This window comes from Artibeus jamaicensis, unplaced genomic scaffold, assembly GCF_021234435.1.
Source record: "Artibeus jamaicensis isolate MK-2021 breed Jamaican fruit bat unplaced genomic scaffold, CSHL_Jam_final contig_923, whole genome shotgun sequence".
In the NCBI taxonomy this organism is placed as follows: domain Eukaryota; kingdom Metazoa; phylum Chordata; class Mammalia; order Chiroptera; family Phyllostomidae; genus Artibeus; species Artibeus jamaicensis.
Window position 1 is genome coordinate 13,979,103 of NW_026522014.1, and position 22,898 is coordinate 14,002,000.

The 22,898-nt window shown below is 37.4% G+C and overlaps 1 protein-coding gene across 3 annotated transcripts in view; it reads right to left on the reverse strand.

Annotated features, from left to right (window-relative positions):
- Window positions 1–203: 203 nt before the first annotated feature.
- Window positions 204–22,898, reverse strand: part of SNX13 (sorting nexin 13) — a 129,045-nt gene continuing 106,350 nt past the window's right edge. For all 3 annotated transcript variants that reach the window (XM_037163918.2, XM_037163917.2, XM_053655042.1), the window contains exons 21-26: window positions 14,396–14,557; window positions 12,178–12,249; window positions 9,124–9,269; window positions 8,795–8,863; window positions 6,168–6,280; window positions 204–3,746 (exon numbers count right to left, since the gene is read on the reverse strand). In XM_037163918.2, coding sequence (XP_037019813.2) covers window positions 3,499–3,746; window positions 6,168–6,280; window positions 8,795–8,863; window positions 9,124–9,269; window positions 12,178–12,249; window positions 14,396–14,557 — 810 coding nt within the window. In that variant the 3' untranslated portion in view covers window positions 204–3,498. The remainder of the gene's footprint in view (window positions 3,747–6,167; window positions 6,281–8,794; window positions 8,864–9,123; window positions 9,270–12,177; window positions 12,250–14,395; window positions 14,558–22,898) is intronic.

Sequence of the window (22,898 nt, forward strand, 5' to 3'; positions counted from 1 at the left end):
AATTACTTGCCCCAGAAAAGGATAATTAATTCAGTTACTTGTAAGTCGGTAATCACTCAGTAACTCATCCAGCACCTGGAACTGGCACTGCTTGATTTCTAAAATGAAAAGAAAGGAAAATACAAAGACACTAAAAATAACACCACTGAGCACACATTTCTTAAAGTAATAAAAATACATTACTACAAAATAAATTGAACAAATAGGTTTGTTAATACTTTTATTAGTATTTTCTAATGGACAGAACATAACACAAACCAAATAAAATTTTTTCTTTTTAGTTCCATAAAAATAGCTGACATTCTGATTGTTGTTCCTTCTTCGTTAAAGGAGGAAAGTACTGGTAGAATAATTAGGCACACAGTTGACACTTACTGTACAATGATATGCACAAGTTATCTTTAACAATTACAGTCCTAAGATGTGCTCTTTATACTTTTCCCTTGTCATACAGGAGTCATGCTCCTATAAGCAAACTTTACTAAAACAAAAGAATTGTACAAGGAGTGACAAAAAAGACTTTTAAAACAAGTCCTTAAATGAAAGGATACAGCAGCAACGGAATGTAGGTTGTTAAGAAGACAGTTTAAACTAGATCTCAAAACATTAAAACTCATTTATTTTACAAGTACGCAAATACACATGCGTTAAATGAAAATATTGCACAAAACAAAAATTTTTAGGTTGTGAAATTTATGTTGATCTTAATTTTTAAAAAATTGGTACACTTTCTGGTAGCGCTTGACTGTTTGATTTTTTCCCAAACACTGGCAGCACAAACTTAAAATGAGCAAAGTGAAATAGTTAAGAAACTTTTTAATGTATTTTCTTTTTAAGAAAATTAAGGCTAACCAAGTGCATCCATTGTACAATGGCACAATTATTTCCAGCAACTATTCGGAACACCCTAATTCTAGGAAATGCCCATTAGGTGCTATATTTAAATCATACAATCAAAGTTTTTAGGTGAATGAACTATTAAAAGTTAGTAATGATGGTTTCCAAATAGCTTGTTACCTGAAAAAAATCATAAAACCCAAAGAATGATTAATTTTGACGTTTTTGCCTGAAGGCACCACTGACTTACAAAACACATTCAAAAATCAAATATTAGAAGACATAAAGCCTCTTCACATATATTCATATATGTAATAATAAATGCATTAGATTGCAATCACTTTATTAAACAGAGTACACTGTACTTGACTTATGGGTTAAATATTTTAAACACAGCTTGACCAAGTCATTCAAAAGCCTGCCTTTAGCACAACCAAGGCTCTCTCTGATGTAAAACATAGATGTGCACAGAGAAGATGCACAACCGCTTACACAGACCACCGCCTAACATTTCTGCTTTTGAAATATAAACTCTTTTAAACAAAAATTATTTTAAAAACCCATTTACTCACATATTTTTTTGGTATGATGCAGTTAACGCTGCAGGGCTCTGTTATGAAAATTTGCAATCTCGCATGACATTTCTTTCCCTGGCTGATGGCCAGCGTTCCTCACGTTATCTAGAAATGTTTTTTTCACATGAACAAGCTAGACTCGGATGTGAATTGTTTACCCTTAGATTATTTATGCCAAAAGTATACTTGAACTGGGCAGGGGTACATCTGAAAGTCATTGCACTTACGGCCATGCTGATGCTCCTGACAGACGTGTTTTACACGGCCTCACTGTTCAAGCCTGGGCACGGAGAGGGACCAGAGCGGGGAGACGCGCTGAGAGGAAGAAATATTAGTCTTCCACCAGAGTCAATGGGGAACTTTTCTCTTTTACAAGTTGCAGTGAAAGGGATTTCATTTGTGTAATTCTGAAGACATGCAACACATGCTGAATATATGCATACTACAAGTATGCACGCCAGCATTATAATAAATATGATTATTGTAAAGCTTTAAAGGAAGGCTTTATTCTGTTATTAGGCTCACTCTTTAAGTAGGATCTAAGTGAAAACAAGACAATAATATCTTGTTCCATTCTTAAAGCTCCCAAATAACTGGGATACCAATACTTTGTCCCTTTGTCTTAAGCACCCAGACATATCTTTTAATACCAGGATCTTGGCTCAGTGGTCTGGTAAGTAGCTTCACTATTTTAAGGTTTTAGTGTTAAATATTTCTAAAGCAAAAAATGCCAACACATCCAGACCCTTAATCAGTGGAAAAATTTAAAACTATGCATACAAGCTATATAAAGACTTCAAAGACAGACACATGGAGAATGAGAAAACTATAGGAAATACGGAGGCTCCAAAACTGGAAAAGGTATTTTGTTGTTGTTGATACAAAATTATTTTAGGGACTTAAATGTATACACTGAGGGGTTTTGCCAACTTGCTTTATTTAGTACAAGTTTACATTATGCAAAATATAAATAAGAGCATATTTTTAAAAATATTATACTTCTGTTTTCATTATTTTCATGTATGTACACTATAATAGAATTAGGAATTTGTATGTTTACATATGACTAATAAGCTCATTTAATCCTTTAATTTGCTATTTTTGCAATCATCTATGGTATGTCTAGATCACACAATTTAAAATTATCATATGGTAACTTTCAACAGAGTACTGTTTTCTTTTAAATTTTCATATTTTTAGAAGCACAGAATTTATTTGGCAATTCTTTCAACAAATTATACCCCTACTATATAAACAGTAATCTCTTAAAGATAAACTGCAATTTTGAAACTTAAATGACAGCCACCATATGCTTCTTTTTGCACACAGAATGCCAAAAAACAAAACTAAAAACAAAAAACATAGATTGAGTACCATAAGAGCAAAATAAGAGCCCTTAAAGCACACAAGAATCGATTAAAAATTGTTTTATACCAATAAACAAATCCAATAGTATTCTGTTTTTGATTGGTTTTATTTTATACTAGGTTTTATTTTATGTCACAAAACTGTAATTTGGGTATAAGGTTACTTCACACTTTAAGGGCATTCTGTCACTTTCCCCACACCCAAAATCAAGGTTGCAAAGACCTTTCACCCCACTAATCTACAACACATCGAAATGCCGACAGAGACCTATAAAATCATTATGCAAAACAAATCCCTCCAAATCGTACATTGCACAGTCTCCCACTGTTAAACAAATTTGCCAAGTTATCTGTGAACCGCTGTTCTGTGCTTTCCTTAGCTCTCAAACACACACTCTGGCACTTTGTCACTGCTGGAGAATGCTATTAGTCTGAAACAAAAGAGACCGAACCGACGCCATTCTTGCTTGAGATGGGGGGGCAGTATCCTCTCAATGTTGCAAAAATATGCACCAAATCATTTAAGACACGGCAACTCTCTTGGTAGTGGCTGGATGACAGATGAAGATGAGAAGAACCACTGTCATGTGGATGTACTGATAATCTATTGAGACATTAAGAGACTGGTGCAGACACAGCAGTGTATGAGTTAAGCCCCAGAAGATCTGTCCGCCCACTAGTTCTGGACAAAACGAACATCAGCTTCATAGATTGGAGTGTCACCTTTTCTGTAAAGAAGGCGCTTGAGTTGTTTGAAGTTTCTGTTTATATTTTTGCATCTGCTTTGACCGTGAATGCAGTTTGTTGAAAAGTTCACGGAATTTATACTGTGGAAATAAGGTTTCCAAAAAGCCTTCCAAAAAGACATAAACCATTCTTCTATTTAATTGGTTGTGCTGAAACATTTCAAAAACACGAAGAATACCTTTCCGTGTTGTCTCAGCCCCAATAATGTGCTTCAGTTCATCTAAATGGGGGAGAATAAACATAACTCATTACTCCGAGGAAACACCAGGCATAAGCTATGCTCTAAGTTAAACCGTGTGAATATGTAAAGTGCTCAGCAGAGTTAACTGATAAACAGCAGGTATTCAGTTAATGTGTTTCAGCTGTGCACTGTAGCTGAGCTTTAAAATCTACACGTGTGCGCACATACGCCCATCACTTATGTGACAGATCCTGGGAGACAAGACAGTGCAAGAGAAAGAAGCAGGATCCAGACTCAGAAACCCCACATTAGAATTACAATCCTGTCCCTTAATACCTATATGACATCTACCTACCCTGAGTATGCTTCTTCACCTGTAAAATGGGTATTTATAATAACCAAAATCCATACAGCTGTAAGGATTTATAAGGCTTTAATAAAATAATATAAAAAGTGGTCTGCAAATCCTAAAATATCACACAAATACTCTTACTATGCGTAATACACAGAGAGAAATCTGCTATAAGGAAATGACGTGTGACATCTATGATTTCAAATACCTGTGACACAGTAAAGTGTCATTAACATACTAAAAGTATAAAGTTGTAAATGCGGGGATTCTGCATGAGAATATCAGGAAAGGATCTCTTCAAGGAAGGAACAACTGCAGCGGACTTGGCTGCGTGGGCAGGATTTTCACAGGGACAAACAGATGAAGGACTGGCTTTTGTGGAGAAAACTTCAGTGAGCAAATGAGCACTAAGGGAAGGAAACAAGGCAGATTCAAGAAATGGGGGTGGTGCTGTGTGGCTGAATTTTAGGGTTCCTGTCAAGAACGTGGGAAACGAATGGGAAACTGACAGCGTGGTGCCCGCCAGGCCGGCGAGTGTGCCGTTCTCTCACAGGCATGGCGAAGGCGCCAGCGCTGTCCGAAGATGGGAGCAACATGAGCGGTCCCTCCGATTCACGGTCGGGACCGCCGCAGCAGCACTCTTTCTCAGTGCTTTCCAAAGAAACAGGCAACTGCTAAAAGGTACGTCTGACCAGGGGAACAACAGGATTTAAAGCAGTTGGTGAATTTACTAACACCAACTGAGGAGGTAGACTCTCACATCCGCCTTCGCGCCTCCACACAAGCGGCACCTCCTCGGGGAGGCCTTCCCAGATCACCCAGTCTGCACCTGCAACTCACCTGACCGCCCCTCGCCCTGCACTGTCGCCTCAGCGCTCACCACTGTCTAGACATACCGTACTTTCTGTGTTTGTTTTGTCTGCTTTGTGTCCCCTACTAGAATGTAAGACCCAAGAAGGCAAAGATTAGTGCAAAAAATAGTGTCTGGCACGTGACAAGCTCTCAAAAATATTTACTGAATAAATACATTAGGTTTCTTCCAGCTGAAAACTGAGTCAGTCTATAGCATGATCTAGTTTACTTTCGTAGTTTATTATATAATGTTCTAAGTTATTCTTTTTATATTTCTGCAATGTTATTTCCATAATTTGTTTTTTTATCTCCAAATGCAACAGTGTAGTCTACAGGGCAGAATTAATAGCCATGTGGCAAATTTCTATCTTAACTTATAGAAGAGAAAGGCTATTAAAATCTATGATGAAAATGTAGTTTTACATTGTAGAAAAAGAAACAGGTATTATATGATGTTCAAGAACTTAAAAATATCTTTTAGATTCTCTACATCCAAAATTTAAATGTGGAGAGATGATATCTAGGTATTTCAAAGGTATTCATAACCAAAGAAGGGATCAAATAACCACCAAGTAGCACAAAACTGCTTATTATATATTATGTAGCCTCTCTTACTGAGAGAAGACAAGACGGACACAGTGAATTTAAATTGGTGAGATAGCAGTGTACTAAGGAAATAAATCAGACTGATAGAATGCCACTATGGGTGCTTTCTTTGGACCAGGTTTAATAAAGATTAATAAATGGATCAATCAGTTAGTTGTTCCTAAGTAAAGGGATTCTTGGGAAGAATTGGTTTGTTCTCTTAAGTAGAACAAATATTCTTCCTGAAAACCTCAACCTTCAGATTCCTTTATAAGTCCTTTCATCTGTTACATATTTATCATCAACTTATTCTCAAAATCTTTTAAGGCAGTAAAGTGAAGTGGTTGAAAGCCCTTTTTCAAATGGTTGAAAGCAGTGGCTTTTAAGTCATCAAGCTGAGTCAGAATCCCCACACTCACTGGCTATGAATGGTGGGTGACTTAACCGTTTTGAGCTTCTGTTTCCTCACATATAAAGCTGCAAAATTAACAATGCCTGGCTTAGCAAGACTGTCATGAGAATCAGTTAACAAAAAGTGAGAAATGCCTGGACCACTGCCTCCTATGTGGTAAGCAATAAAATAGTAGTTATTACAGTCAAACAAGCATGCTCAGTGCCAAAGATTCAGAACTTACAAATTAATGAGATTTTTACCAAACACATTCACTCACCTGGCATAATTGAAAGCAGTTTAGTTTTCCCTGCAACCCTTGTTCTCATTCGAACGCCTTTATCTCTGCATGGAACGGTCTCAGCTAAAATGCCATTTGGCCAAAAGGCATCTCTATGTAAAAAGATCAAATACATTTTGTGACCATTTTCATTTTCTAATGATACAAGTTGGTACAATTATTCTAATTTTCCACAGAAAATAGAAAGAGGAAATACTTCTGAAATTTTATATAACTGTGACATTCAACAAACAGTAATCGAGTACAAGGTTCAATTTTAGGTGTAAAAAGATATACACAAAAAAGATAACAGATGAATTCTACCCTAAAAAACTTATAAATACTAACAAATGATAAAGAAAGCAAAACTAAATACATAAATGACTATACCACATCCATTTCAACCCAGAGTTGGCCTCTCATCTCATTGCGATTGAGCATCTCATCTAAATACAACCCCACAAAGTCCTGGATTTAGGTAATGTAATCTCCCTCAGTTCCCGTGTAACTCAGCCAATATAAAACAGATTCGCCACCTGCACCGTACAGCTGGATGGATTACAATGTTCTCTTCACATATATAACCCATTCTCCTTCACTTTCACAGCATGGTTAATTTTTGTTCCTTATTTATGAGGCTAAAAGCAGAAATTTAAGCACAACTAAGCTTCCATCTGGGAACTGGTTCTGAGGGAGAGAGAAAACCCAGAGCAATGGTTGTTAACTTCACGCATTAGAAACATCCGAGAGCTTTAAAAAATCTTAATGTGCAGGTCTTCCAACAGATTAAGTCAGACTCTGGAGATGGACCCAAGCACTAGTACTTTTTAAAGCTTCACAAGTGATTTCAATGTGCAGCCCAGGTTGAGAATCACTGCTCCCAAGGAACATCATTTACCTACCCTGACACAGAATCAATGTGACATTCATCAAGGGGGTCCAACTTTTGGAAAGATGTGGTATGGTGAGGAAAAATGTAGCTTCAGATCAGAGAAACCCGGTTCCCTATTTACACAGCACACAAGCTTTAGGGCAAGCTGCTTGACCTATCACTCAATTTCCTTGTAACAAAATGGAAACAAAAATGGAGACAAAAATCCCCACCTGGTGCAACATAAAATCAGGAAGTATACTTAACGTAGCTGGCATAGTACCAAGCAAACAGTGCTCAATACCAATAGCTCCCTCCTGCTCCCGTTATTTTGAGATGCATGATGCCGTCAATATTTCTGCCTGGCTTATCTCTCTCTCACTCCTAGAAAAGCGGTCTATTTCTTTGCCACGCAGTGCTTTCCTGAAGGAACTGTAACTGGTGACTGACAAAGCGCTAGGCACACGGGAGGAACACAGAATATTTCTGTAGGATGAACATATAAACTGGAGTATCACTGCTCTTAATCTGTATTCTTTTCAGAGGTTCAAATAGTTAAAAAATTAAACTGTGGCCATAGACATATATATATATTTTTAAATTTTGCATTTAAAAATCAAGGCTAGCAAATACAAGTGAGAAAAATTAAACTGTTGGGAACTGCCCTGCCTGGTTTCAGGAGCTATAACGTCCCCATGGCTAAGGCTGAGTGAGTGACCTTCAGACCATAAGCTACTAAGGAGACGGCTTATCTCCCTGGCAGGGGCGCCACCTTGGCCCCTTTTACTTCATCCATAACTGGCCCCCAATGCTTGATCGGTTAGCCAATGACAGATAAGATTTCCCCAAGGGGGGAACGACCTAAGATAGGCATGATCACGTAGAGGACCCACAAGGAAGGACTTGGGGGCTACAGCAAAAGGGGGTGACAGACCCTTGCCTATGACATAGCCTGAGTCCTCATTCTGTCTCCTAATCTCTTGGCTGCCTGACTTCAGCCTGAAACAATGCTGGTGGTGGGTACCACCCTGTGCTGGAAAGGGCGGGTTGCCTAGGGCAATCAGCCCTAAGAAAGAATATGTAAAGTCTTGTGAAACCTGCTTTGTTTAGAATGCTCTCAATTAAATAAGGGTCCAAGCAAGAAGTGAGTTTGTTTCTCAAAGTTTTATAGCTCTTTAGCTATCTGACCCTGACTCAAAATAGGCCCTCAGAGTTCTTTGTTATCTATTGTTTGATCCTTATTGCCTGACAATGATTAATGAGCGTTACCTGTATTACTGTGTAAAACAAACCTAATAAAAGCCCACTGAGGAAAAGGCTCTTGTAATTTCTCCTTTGAGAGATCAGCCACCTTTCCTCCCCGAGCAGATCATGTCTTGGTAGACTTATTCTCATCTGTGGTGGCCAGGGGGGCCCTGCAGGTGGAGCACCCCCCCCAACAAAACTCTAAAATTAGGTATTTGATTATGTAACAATGCCTTGTCTACACTAATATTTCAATTATTTTAAAGCCACTTTAATGTGATAAAATGTAACATTCTATAATTTTTCTTTTATACTGTATTCTAGTTAAAAAAAAAAACCCAAATCAATAGGCCCATGTACAAAATGTTTATATAATTCTTACAAGTCTTTCTGCTCATGAGCAATAACTAAAACTAGCTTTATGGCCCAGAAGAAGAGCGAAGTAAAGTCAATCAGCAGTAATGATGCCAAACTCTGTACCACCTAGAAGTGACTGTGTCTTAAGACATACCTGAAACGCTTCACTAAGTCCGCTACTTGCTCAGGTGAGGTCATCCAATCAACATGGTCAACTATTTTTCTGACAATAAAGAGATTTAAATAAGTAAGGTCAAAATTTTATAAGGTGAATGAAACAATCACTACTTTCATGGCATAAGCAACTCAATTTGTATGTAAATTATCTCTAAGAGAAACAGACTGCTTTAATAATGTTCTTAAAAGGCCTACAGAAGGAAATTCTCCTATAAAGGTTGAACGATCCATTTCCAGAAGTAAACGTTGAAAAGTTAAGTAAGATCAGATCTAAGTGGAAAAACAAAGAATAAAAAAATGTGGTACCTATTAATTGTATCACCATATGTGGCTCTAATAAGCTGTTGAAGTAGGTTTTTTATATTTCTTCGCAACCACTGATTCCTCTCTTTCAAGTCGAACACTTCATCCATGAGAAGCAGCATTACCCTTAGTGGAATATTGTCGTCCACCTGACAAAACGTGAGAAGAAACAAGCTTCTGTCTGTCTGAGTTACCCACCTGCCATAAATGGATACTTTTACAAAATGACTGCTACTATTTCGCCGGTCAAAGAACAAGTGATACTATAGCTTTCATAATCTGGCTTTTCATTCTAATCTAGAAAAGACCTTTTTAACAGTTATTTTGACAGAACATAGAATTTTATAGCCCTATATGGACAGCAAATCCCACAACCATAATGAAACAAAATTTCTCAAAGTGGACTCGTGATGACCTTGGGGGAAGACGTTTTGGCTTTTTTACTTTTAGTAGGACCCACACTAGTTTGATAAGGCAGATACTAACCCCTTTGCTTATTTCCGAGGGCAGCTTTTCAAAAGAACAAAATATACTCAACAGTCTCTTTATTTAATACAGAAAACACAGTCTACCCAGAATAGTGTGCTTTGCTTGGTCAGTGAGTTGTATGCTTTAAGATATTTTCAGGGAAAAAGAACTGAATAAAATCTAATGTATAACTAAGTTAACATTACCTAAGACATATTTCACTAAACTAGAATGTTAACATTTAACAAGTAAAAATTTGAACACTTTATAATGGGAATATTTGATTAGCGATATAAAAGTAACAGAAGACAACCAGAATGCTTTGGTGTGAAAAACCGATAAAGCCCAAACAGGCACAGGTTCACAACTACAACAAACTGCACAGAACTGTCAGAGAGCTTAGAACTCTTTCATCGCTAAGATACTCCTTCTGATGATTTTTTCATCAGTGTTGTAATTTAAATACCGCGCAAACAGGATGAGTGATTTCTCACTGTCATGTTGTGAACATTCTCTTAGTGCTCCCTCCCTTTCACACACTGAAAGCTCAGAGCTTAAGGGGAGGGGAGCATAGGAGAGGGGTCAGGAGAGGCACATTCATCTACTGTGGCTAAATGCTGTTCTATTCTCTGATCAAGCATATTCAAGTTTGGTGCCACATGACAATTTAATAAAAAGGTTAGACTGTAAAAACTCTTAACAAAAGGTATGATGTTATGGATATTACACAAGTCATAATAAAACATTCTAAAATATTCCTGAAAAACCAATAAAAATATTTTTAAACAGTTTATCATAAAGAAATTTCACAAGAAACCAATGGGAGATAATTGTAACTTCATGCCTAATAAAACAGAATATTGAGTCCACACTTAAACATATATTCAGTTGACCAAAAAGTTCATTTAGTTTTTTCTGTACTATGGCTCTAGTAGTGCTTAGTTGTCTTTAACTTCATCTGAAACAATTTTGTTAGAATTTATTGGGTCAGTTGTCATACTAGCATGCATTAAAAACAGTATCAAAATTGGTGAATTTTTCTGCAGCCATTTTAATACTGAAGATGGGAGAAAACATGCAACATTTTTAGTGTATTTTGCTTTATTATTTCAAGAAAGGTAAAAATGCAACTGAAACCCAAAGAAAGATCTGTGCAGTGTACAGAGAAGGTGCTACGACTAATCAAACATGTCGAAAGTGCTTTGCAAAGTTTCTTGGTTCTATTGGCATTTTGGCCAAATAATTCTTTGCTGTGGAGCTGTCTTATGCATTGGAAGGTGTATTAACAGCACCCCTGGCCTCTACCCACTAGAAGCCAATAGCGGGAGATAGCCAACATACTCAAATATCCAAATCAATAAAATTATTGGTGAGAATGAAAAATGTATCTTTTATTTAATGGAAAAAAACTAAATGGACATTTTGGCCAACCTGATACAATAATCTGATGTGTGACAAAGGAGAAACACAGTAACTGAGGAAAAGAGGGCCTTCTCAGTAAGTGGTGCTTGGACAACTGGACCCCTAATTTATTCCATACATAAAAATCAATGCTAGATGAATGCCAAATCTAAATTTTAGGGTGGTAAAATAAACAAACAAATAGAGAAGATCAAATATCTCTGTAACCTTTCAATGGGTGCAAATGGTATATACAGTGAACAAAAGCACACAAAGAAGATATTTGTAATACTTAAATACTTACATCTGACAAAGAACCATTATTAAGATTATAAAAGCACTCTTACTAATCAAAAGACAAAGACAACCAAGCCAATAGATAATTGGGGGCAAGCACAAGAATAGAAGACAAGATGCCCAAATGGCCAATGAACACATGAAAAGGTGTTAACATTTCACACAATCATCAGAGAAATGAAAAATCCACATCAGAGACAAAACTCAAAGTGGCTCGAGTTAAAAAGACACAACACTGGCAGGCTGCGGACTGGTGGTGTTCTCATGCATTGCTGGTGGCAATGTAAGTGGAACAAACGCTTTGGGAAAGTACTGGAGAGTATGTATGAAAACTGAGTTTTTGCACTCAGTTTTTCTGTCCAAGCAATTCCATTCCTAGGTTTAGACCCAACAGAAATATGTACTTATTTTTTTTTAATCAAAAGACATATTCCTAAGAGAACTATTCATAATATGACAAATAAATTATATTTACAAAATGGGAGTACTGTAGACCACGATAATAAAGCAACTACAATCACACAAAACAACACGAAGGAGTGTCACAATGTTACCCAAAACTGGCCAGACTAAAAGGAGTACACACTTTTTATAGTCTCATTGACACGAAGTATAAAAGCAGGGTGGGAGTCAAGAGAGTGATCAGCCTTGGTGAGGGGGGGGCAGTGACAGGAAGGGCGCATCAGCGCTTTCTCAGGAACTGGCACAACCTGTTTCTTGTTGAGGGTGCTGACCACATGGGCATGTTCAGTTTGTAACAATTCATCAGACTTAACACTTATAATATATGCACATCAGTGATGGATATATATTACTATACTTCATCAAAAAGTTAAAAATATGTTAACTTTGTAATGCAATTGAAAACTACCAAAAATAAAATTAACTCACAGTATCATCAAGTTGAGCTGAGACTCGACAATGTTCAGGATCTGAATCAGCCTTTGGAATTAAAGGAGGCATCTAACATTTAAAACAAAGAAAGAAACAGAACAAATTAAACATGCAGACAAAATAATAAAACATAATAATAAACCAAAAATGATTATTAAAAATAATAAATCACATTTGATTTGATATCTGGTACAATATATAAGGTTTCTACATTTTCTATTTAAAAATATTAATATAAAATTAGAAATCAAATACAACAGAGTGATTACTTCATTACCAAAGTAAGTATTTTTTCCTTTAAACAAATGGAGACGACTATATTCAAATATTTTTTAAAATTATTTATTTATTTATCTTTAGAAGGGAAGGGAAGGGAAGGAGAGAAGGGGAGAAATATCAATGTGTGGTTGCTTCTGGTGCATCCCCTGCTGGGAACTGGTCCCTGCTGGGAACCGGCCTGCAACCCAGGCATGTGGTCTGATGGGGAATTGAACCGTGATCTTTTGGTTCACAGGCCCGTGCTCAATCCACTGAGCTACACCAGCCAGGTATATTCAAATATTTTTTAAATGTTTAAAAAATATCATACCACACTGAAAAAAAAATGCTTAGGTATTTAGTTGAAACGGGAGATTACTTAGTCAAGCTCCCCTATCTTTTAGAAAAATTTAAAGCTAAGAAAGATTAAATAATTCAACAGCCAGGGAAAAGAACACCAATCTTCTTTCTTTCACCAGAGCTTGATGTTATGTTAATAGGATAAAAGAACTTATTAACCAATTATAGGATAATGTAAATTATGGGACAAGGGAACAGAAAAAACGGTGTTTGCTGATAATTACTGATCAGCACAGGAAGAACCATCAAAATCACCTATTATAACCCTTCGTGTTACTAGTGAGAAAGGAGCCTGGCAAAGTTCAGTGACTTTTATATGAAAGCACATGGGTGATAATTAGCAGAAGTAGCACAGGAAGAATCCTCATTTCAGTGCTGTATACTTTCCGTGATTACAAACAAAGATGAAGCATCAGAGGAAGTATAAGCATTAATAGAAAAGTATAATTTGCAAACACTATTTTAGTTGTCTCTTACAGTAAAGAAAACTGAATTCTGTGTTTCTGTGTATTTCCTCTTCATTCAAACTGATCTAACAGATAGAAAACTCTAACAGCTATATGTTTTCTTTTATAACCTTGAATATAACCTTAAATGACTATGTCAAAATCATGAAAGGTACAAATTATGAGGCAACAGATTACTTGGTCCACTATCTGTATTTGCTAATGTAATGAAAAAGATTCCTAGGAAACTCTTCTGTATCACTCGAAGGGACAGACTCACAAGTATGGCCCCAGAGATTGATGATGGTGCAAGGCCTTTCCTCACCGTGACCATACAAATCAGGAGAAATCAGACTTAATGCTTCTTGATGAATATTAGCCTAACTAATTTACATAATAGCATCTACTTGTTTTCTTATAAAATTTAATAGCATTCCAGGAAAAAAATGGCATGACAGAATAAAACAGTACAAAAATGTTAACTTTACCAATATTTAATTTTTTTAAATTTATTTTTAGAGAGTGAGGAAGGGAGGAAGAGAGGGGGAGAAACATCAGTGTGTGGTTGCCTCTCGTGCACTCCCTACTGGGGACCTGGCCTGCAACCCAGGCATGTACCCTAAACGGGGAATCAAACAAGCAACCCTTTGGTTCACAGGCTGGCGCTCAATCTGCTGAGCCACACCAGCCAGTGCTAACTTTACCAATTTTAAATATTTGTTCTGATTAGAGTTAAAAATTCTACCATAAAACATAATGGAAACATGAGACAGACTGACTTATCTCAGAAGGGAGGGAGTGGGGGGACTGGAAGAGATCAGCCAAAGAACATATATGCATGTGTGCACAGCCCATGGACACAGACGATGAAGGCTGGGGTGGGGACTGAGTGGTTGGGGGGAATGAGGGACCTCTGTAATAATGTCAATTAAAAAATAAAATTCTATCATAGCAGAGACTGAGGCGTGACTGGATTTACAGTACCCATTTCTGATAAGAATGTACTCTTTTTAGTTTTTTTAAAATTCTTTATGAGACTGTGTTAGAGGGCTTTGGACTTCTGAAAGAAATAGGTAAATCGAAGCATGAGCTCGGTATATTGTAGTTGACCTAAAAATAGCTTGCTTTAGACACTACTGAAAATATCTTACCTTGAAAAATGATTGCTTTATGTCTTGACCTAATCTTTCTGACATTTTGCCCATGTTGTCTGACATCTTAGTCATTCCTTCTGCCAAGCTATCAGGAAGGGACTTGACTGCATTTGAAACGTTCCTCATAGAATTTCGAAGTGGGTTTACAAAAGTGTCCATCTAAAGAGGGAAAGATATTATACCATGACTTTATTGTATCATATTTGTTATTCAATGGAGAAGCCTGGGAAAACATAGACGGTAACAACATATGAAAGATACGATAATTTTCCAGTCTATAATAGTTCATTTCCTTTTAAAAGTATATAACTGCTGTCTTCAATGTGTCTTAAAAATATATTTTCACACACAAATATATGACTAAAATTTTTGAGTGATAAGGTTATATTATAAAGTAAATATGTTTTGGCTGCCTTTCTTATTCAAAAAAAATCTGGAAAAAAAGTTTTCCAAAACAGAAACTGATGCACATGGAATTAGCTACAACCTGCTTCTGCAACAATTCGAGGCAACAATGACATGGATATTTTGAGGAGACATAAAAATTAAATAATCTAATAAACCAAAAGCTAAAATAACTAACAAGTGACTATTTAAAATTAACTTTTTTAAAAATAACTTTTAGGATACATACATTCTTAAGAATCTATGGAGGGTATTTGAAATTCATTATGAAGAAAAAGAGAAGCTACAAACCAGTGATGTAAACCACATTTTAGTAAGGGAGAAGAGAAAAACTGTAAAAGAAAATATCATCAGTGATATAAAATGGAATAATCTCCAGAGGATTTGGAAGCATTAAAACAGACATGTCGACTACTCAAAAATTAACTTCAATTAGGAAAGGAAGAGACATCTAAAAAAGCCAAAGTAGCTGAATATAAAACTTTCTGAGATTTATTTAAAAGAGGGCACACAACCAGTCATGCAAAACTACAAGAAAAAGTTCCAGAAAGTACTGTATCTCATACAAACCAGGACAGAAACAAATTACGTGCCATGTAGAAAGAAAAAAAATAGAAAAAACACTGAACCCCATTATTTAAGGAACACAGCACAATGTTAATACACTTAAGAAGCAAAACTCCTTTACTCTAATATGCTTTCAGGGTTTCCACTAATAACAATCCTCTGAAAAGGCAGAATAATAATAACGAAAACTGAACTTTAAGAAAACCGTAAGTGGGCTGGGGCTCTGGTCACTCTCTGAGTTGAGCTGAGCCGAGAAACTACAGACATGCTTGACGGAGCACGCGACCCGCGGGGGCGGGGTTCACTGTCAGTGTGACAGTTTAGAACAGAACCAACAAACAGAAGTAAGGATGCAGAAGGGTTTGAAAAACACTCTGTCTGGTAAAGAGACATATGGAAATACAAAGAAGAAAAAGATGAAGCTAACTCTTATGTGTGCATACCCACTTGTGCGTGTAAAACTACTCTGTGTGTGTGTAATTCTAATTCTATATACAGTAATTGTTAACTGGAACAGTACTCAAATCAATCAGAATATTATTTCCAACACTGACATTACTGCCAAGAGTGTTTTTCTTTTTTTAACTGTAATGACATTATAAATGCAGTAAAATTCGTAAGAACACAAGCAGAATCCTTCAGAGAGATAAACACGAGAATGCTACATTTAAAATGCGCAGCTTGAGGAAAATTGCCACCCGTCTACTAAGTTATGATGTTCACAGAAGTCAAATTTCAGAAGCATAAGGGGCATTAATTTCACTTCAAGCCACAACCTGCATTAAAAACTATTTGAATGACCTCAAGAATATTTTAGAACTGTATATAACTCACATCTAAGACCTGCAGGTTTGGTGGGAAGGTGGGTCCATCTAATATAACCTTCAGAGCTGAGTAGACGAATACCACCCCCACGCCCTCGAGACACTGGACGAACTCCAGCTGACGGAACCTGAATCTGTAGCATGAACTAAGCAGGTACCTAACACAGCTGCTTGGGCACCATCCCAGACCTACAGAATCCATTTCTTTCTTTTTTGCTCTTTCTTTCCCTTTCCTTTTCCTTTCCCCGATTTCTGAGGGTAGAGCCCAAGCCCCTGTACTGAGATGAGGACTGGGAGAGGCGAAAAGAATAGAAAAACCACAAGAGATTGTGATGCCTAACTTTCAAAGTGTAAGGCAGAGTCCGTCACCATATGACAACATTTCTGAAAACAGGAGTTATCTTAAAACAGATGTTGAGAACAGGAAAAAGAGAGGAACAGAGGAATAGATTACAGATTGCTGACACAAGTTTACACGTAGCCTGACTTACAAACGAGTGTATTCACTCAATTACCACCTCAGTTTAGTTGACTGTGTTGGTAATAACACAAAGTAAGTTTAACTTAAGTTTAGGCCCCTAGCTACAGTTTAAATACCTTCACACCAGGATATAAAACTAGACAGAAAGATACTATATTTGCAAAGAGAGACTGCTTATCAGTTACATTTTTTTAGGAATTGGCTCAATGATTTTGCAAAGCTGGACATTGTGCGATCAAGTTAATGTACTGTAAAGTATAATTTCTCAAGCTCTAATAGCCAATAAAATGTATATAGATAATTTTCTCTAATAGCTACATAAGTTCCAGTAAAATTAAGAAAATTATTAAACTATAATTTAGCCAAAAAGAAAATATAGCTGAAAAGCCCTAGTTCCTGTTATATATAAAAATTATTCTGACAATCCAGAAGACATCAAAATGACCCCAGTAACTACAGAAATGGTTCATTTTTTTACATGTATGTTATCGTGAATTTCCAGAAATGATTCAGAAGGATCTTAAGACTCCAGCAATAACGTTTAAAGTGACCTATAACTGTTTAGATATATAAAAGCTAGTGTTTGCTAGTAAAAAGAAATTATGTACATTTAATATAATGTTTCTTTTATTTCAAAAAGCTGTTATCAATTTATTAGCTTTCTTAAAATTGATGCAACTTTGAGAGAAAATAAACATAAAAAGGTGAAATACAAGAGTACATCTCTATTGACAATAAAACCATTTATAGTTTGAATTTAAACTCAACAGCTTCCATTACAAAATGCAAACATAAGACCACCACATTTCTCTCCAGCCACAATGATCCGGAAGTTGTTATTAAAACAAAACATTCCACTTTTCTAGAAATGTCAACATCCAGTTGGATATTAAAATCCAACACATTATAGAGTGATCACAGGAAGTTCTTTTGCTTAGAGCTGTTAAGTCTTACTTATTTTGTACAAATTCCTTAATGTTCTTTTCAATTAAAAATTTTGTTGAATTTATTGGGCGATGCTGGTTAATAAAACTCTATGTTTCAGGTGTACCATTCTATAACACATCATCTGTACGTTGTATTTGCTATGTGTTCACCACAAGTCAGGTCTCTTTCCATCACCATTTTATCCCCTTTGCCCTCTTCCACCTCCCCTAACCACCTACCCTCTGCTAATGACCATGCTGTTGTCTGTGTCTATGAGTTTTTTACTTTCCTTAATCCCTTCACCTTTTTCAACCAGCCCCCCAATCCCTTCCCTTCTGACAGGTGTGTCTGTTTTCTGGATTTATGAGTCTTTCTATATTTTGTTGTTAGTTTTTGTTCAATAGATTCCACATGTAACTGAAATCATATGGTATTTGTCTTTCTCTGACTGGCGATTTCACTTAGCCTAATACTTTCCAGGTCCACCCATGCTGTCACAAGAAGTATGATTTCTTTTTTATGAGTAGTATTCCATTGTGTAAATGTGCCACAGCTTTTTTTATCCACCCATCTACTGATGAATACTCAGGCTGCTTTCAAATCTTGGCTATTGTAAATAATGCTGCAATGAAGATAGGGGAGAATACATTCCTTCAAATTAGTGTTTCGGGAAATGAGGGGGAAGATGGCAGCTGAGTAGGACAAAGGATTTTGCCTCCCCCCACGCACTGGAGAAAAACCGGGCTGATCTGCAGAGGAGCGCAGCAGACAGCCAACAGGGACCCAGCATATAGGATGGTAGGACTCCAGAAACTGGAGTAGACTCTGAATGACCAGACAGTGAGGAGAGAAGGCTGCAGGTCAATAAGGCCACAAGACCTGCGCTGGGCTGCACCAGGGCCTGGCCTGGGCTGGTCTACCTCAGTCTCTGGGAACCGAGGGCTGGCTGCAAGGCCCTTGGGATAGAGCCTGTCATCAGCTCCCTCCCTACCCAGCTGGGCGCAGTTTGAAAACGTCAAGAAAGATCTGTTTGCTTGGATTGTCAGAGAGAGACAAGTGGGTATGAAGAAGCAAATCAGAGAGCACTGATCACACATGGAGTCTGTGGTCACCAGCTTGGGAGAATTGAGAGTCACCCTTGTGCTCCCACATAGCACTGGGAAAGGTTCGTGCCCAAGCCTGCGGGCCAGAGAAGCCTGGCTGGGAACAAACGTCCATACCCCAAGCCTGGACTGTGAATCCTAGGGAAAGTCTGCTCTCAGTGGGGCGCTGAGGAGAGGATCTGGAAGACCCACTGAGTTCACCAAAAAGGGGGAAAAGCAGCACTAATCGACCCTCAGACTGCTGCAGCTAGTGCAACCAGAAGAAAAGGCTTGACCAGCTGGAAACCAACAAGAGGCTTTTTTTGTTGTTTTCTTTTTGTGTATTTTTTATTAATCTTTTTTTAAACTTTATTATTGTTTTATTTTTCAATACTATTACCTTCTCTCTTCTTGTTTTTTTTGTTTTATTCCTTCCTCCTTTCTTTCCAATCCTACCACTTTTTCCTCCCTTCTGCTGCCTTTTTTTCCCTTTCTTTCTTTTGACCCCCTCCCCCCAAGTGAGACAAAAGACTTGGAACCAGAGTTGGACTCAAAGAGGGGGCATCCCAATAGTAGAGACAGAGAGACAAAATTCACTTTGCTAAAACAGAAAAACTACAAGTTACTGCATATTTGGGATTTTTTCATTATTCTTAAATCTTTTATTTTAATAGTATCTCTGTATTCCTCCTCTTTCTGTATAGTCTTCTTTACGTTGGCTGGATATATTGTATCACTTGACAGGTTTCCCCTGTCCCCTCAATCACAGTGTATTGCTAATTTACTGTCCTTTACTTCCCCTTGCCCGGTTAGCAAACTATTGAAAGTCCAACACTCCCTAATCTTGGTATATCATAGATTCTGTCATATGATTGTTGCTTTAGTATTATTGTACATAATAGTTGTTGCATGCTGTTGTAAATACCACACAACACCCCCCGCCCCCGATCTTAGCCAACTACATTGTTGCCTGAACAATAATACTGCAGTGGTTAACTCTGTTCCCTCTCACACTACACCTATTTACCATCCCTTATTCTCACCTTACCTCAAAATCTGACCTCCCTCAACCTCACTCCTTTCTGGATCCAAATGACAAGCCTTCCCTCCCCAACAAGAGCCTTATCTTCCTTCCACCCTTCCTGAAAAGTGGCTAGGTGGGTTGAAGATTACGGTTGTCGCTGTACATAGTTGGGGGAGCGCCTATCTCTTCTCTACCAGCTGCTACTGTAAATATCATAGAATACTCTCCTGCTGTCATAAACCAGTTTGCCTTCCCCTTCAACTGATCACACAAAAAAAGAATAGGTGGAAGCAGTGAACACCAGGATACCCAAAGGAAGAGGAAAGTCAACAACAAAGGAACCACCAACAGATAACAACAGAGGAAGGTGAAGGAGGGAGTAGAAACCACACAAACCTCAACCCAAGACCTACCTGGAAATACAACTAAACAGCAGAGAAACTTCCCAGGGCAAACAACTGAACAAGACTAAAACAGAATCTTCAAAACCCTGTATATGCAAAAGAACTAGCTTCAACGCAACCCGCCCTCACAAGCACAGCAAATTAAAATGGGTAGGGGACAGAGGGACCATCAGTTCACCAGCTGGTGGGAAGAACCCACAAAAAAAAGGACCCAGAAACAACAAAAACCCAAAGACAAAGTCAGAGCCAAGTTAAGGATAGGCCAAGACCAGCGATCTGGGGAGATCAAGGAGACTACATCACTGAATCTCACAGATATTATACCAAAGTGCACGCCATAAATCCAGGAAGCCAGAAGAAATCAATTTAAGAAGCTGAAGCTAACAAGAAGAGACTCACAAACAATGGGAAGACAAAGAAACAACCCCCCAATGAAAGGTAAGGAGGAAGCCTCAGAAAGATGCTAGATGAAATAGTGGCAAGTCAGCTATCAGATATTGAATTCAAAGAACTGGTTATCAGGAAGTTCAAAGCACTCACAATGAGCTACCAGAAACTAGAGGGGAGCTACAATGATCTCACTGCAAACTACATCAACATGAAAAAGGAAACAGAAACTATCAGCAAGGGCCAAGAGGAAATGAAGAATACAATTTTGGAGCTGAAGAACACAGTAGAAGGTATCAAAAGCAGGATTGATGAAGCAGAAGATCGGATCAGTGAGTTAGACGACAAAGTAGGAAAAAACACCCAGAAAGAGCAAGAAAAGAAAAAGAGGCTCAGAAAGAATGAAGAGGGATTAAGAGAAATGCAAGACAATATGAAACGTAATAATATCTGAATAATAGGGATACCAGCAGGAGAAGAAGAAGAGCAAGGGATAGAAAATCTATTTCAAAAAGTAATGATGGAAAACTTCCCTAATTTGATGAAAGAAAAGGTCGCACAAATCCAGGAAACACAGAGAGTCCCAATCAAGAGGAACCCAAAGAGACCCACTTCAAGGCATATCATCATTAAAATAGCAAAATTTCAAGACAAAGAGAGAATCTTCAAGGCAGCAAGGGAGAAAAAGTAAGTAACATACAAGGGAGCCCCAATAAGGTTAGCAACTAACTTCTCAATGGAAACACTCCAAGCAAGAAGAGAATGGCAAGAAATATTGCAAGTAATGAGAACCAGAGACCTTCAACCAAGGTTACTCTATCCAGCAAGGCTTTCAATCAAGATAGAAGGCCAAATAAAGAGCTACCAAGACAAAGGAAGTCTAAAAGAATATGCCTCCACCAAACCAGCTCTGCAAGAAATACTAAAAGGTCTGCTTTAAGGAAAGGAAGGAAAAGAGAGAGCAATGAGAAGCACAGGTATAAAAATGACAACAAATAAGTACTTATCAATAATATCCTTAAACGTAAATGGACTGAATGCTCCAATCAAAAAACATAGAATAGCCGAATGGATAAGAAAGCATGACCCACACATTCGGTGCCTGTAAGAGACCCACCTCAGGACAAAAGACCTACACAGACTAAAAGTGAGGGGCTGGAATCAAATTCTCCAAGCAAACGACCAGGAAAAAAAAAGCCAGGGTAGCAGTACTCATATCAGACAAAATAGACTTCAAAAAAGGGCCATAAAAAGAGACCCAGAAGGTCACTTCATAATACTCAAGGGAAAAATCCACCAAGAAGACCTAAACATTGTAAATATATATGCATCCAACATAGGCGCATCCAAATATATAAAGAAAACCTTAGAGGACTTCAAGAAAGATATTGACAACAACACAATTATAGTTGGGGATTTTAACACCCCACTGTCAAAAATGGACACATCATCTTCCAAACAAAATATCAACAAAGATATTGTGGTACTGAATAATGTCCTAGATGAAATGGACTTAACTGATATATATATATAGAACCCTTCATCCCAAAGAAGCTAAATATACATTCTTTTCAAATGCACATGGAACATTTTCAAAGATAGACAACATGATAGGACACAAAACAAGCCTCAACAAATTTAAGAAAACTGAAATCATCCCGAGCATTTTCTCTGACTACAGGGAGTTGAAACTGGAAACCAACCCCAAGGGAAAAGACCCCAACCACTCAAAATCATGGAGATTAAATAGCATGCTATTAAACAATGAATGGGTCAAGAATGAAATTAGAGAAATCAAAAAGTTTCTGGAAACAAATAAAAATGAACTCACTACAACCCAAAACTTACGGGACACAGTGAAGGCAGTCCTGAGAGAGAAGTTTATAGCAATACAGGCCTACCTAAGAAAGACAGAAACATTTCAAGCTAACAACCTAACCCTAGGCCTGCAAGAACTTGAGGAATAACAACAAAGATGGCTCAGAGCAAGTAGAAGGAAGGAAATAACCAAGATAAGAGCAGAATTAAATGACGCAGAGACTAAAAGCACAATTCTAAAAATCAATGAATCCAGGAGCTGTTTTTGAAACGATAAACAAAACAGACAAGCCTTTAAGCAGGATCATCAAGAAAAGAAGAGACAGAACCCAAATAAACACAATCAGAAATGAAAGAGGAGAAATTACAACTGACCCCACAGAAATACAAAGGATTGTAAGAAATTATTATGAAGAACTGTATGCCAAGGAATTTGAGAACCTAGGGGAAATGGACAAATATCTAGAAAAATACAATCTTCCAAAACTCAATGAAGAAGAAGCAGAAAGCCTGAATAGACCAATAAGAGCAAATGACATTGAAGCAGTAATCAAAAGTCTCCCAAAGCACAAAAGCCCTGG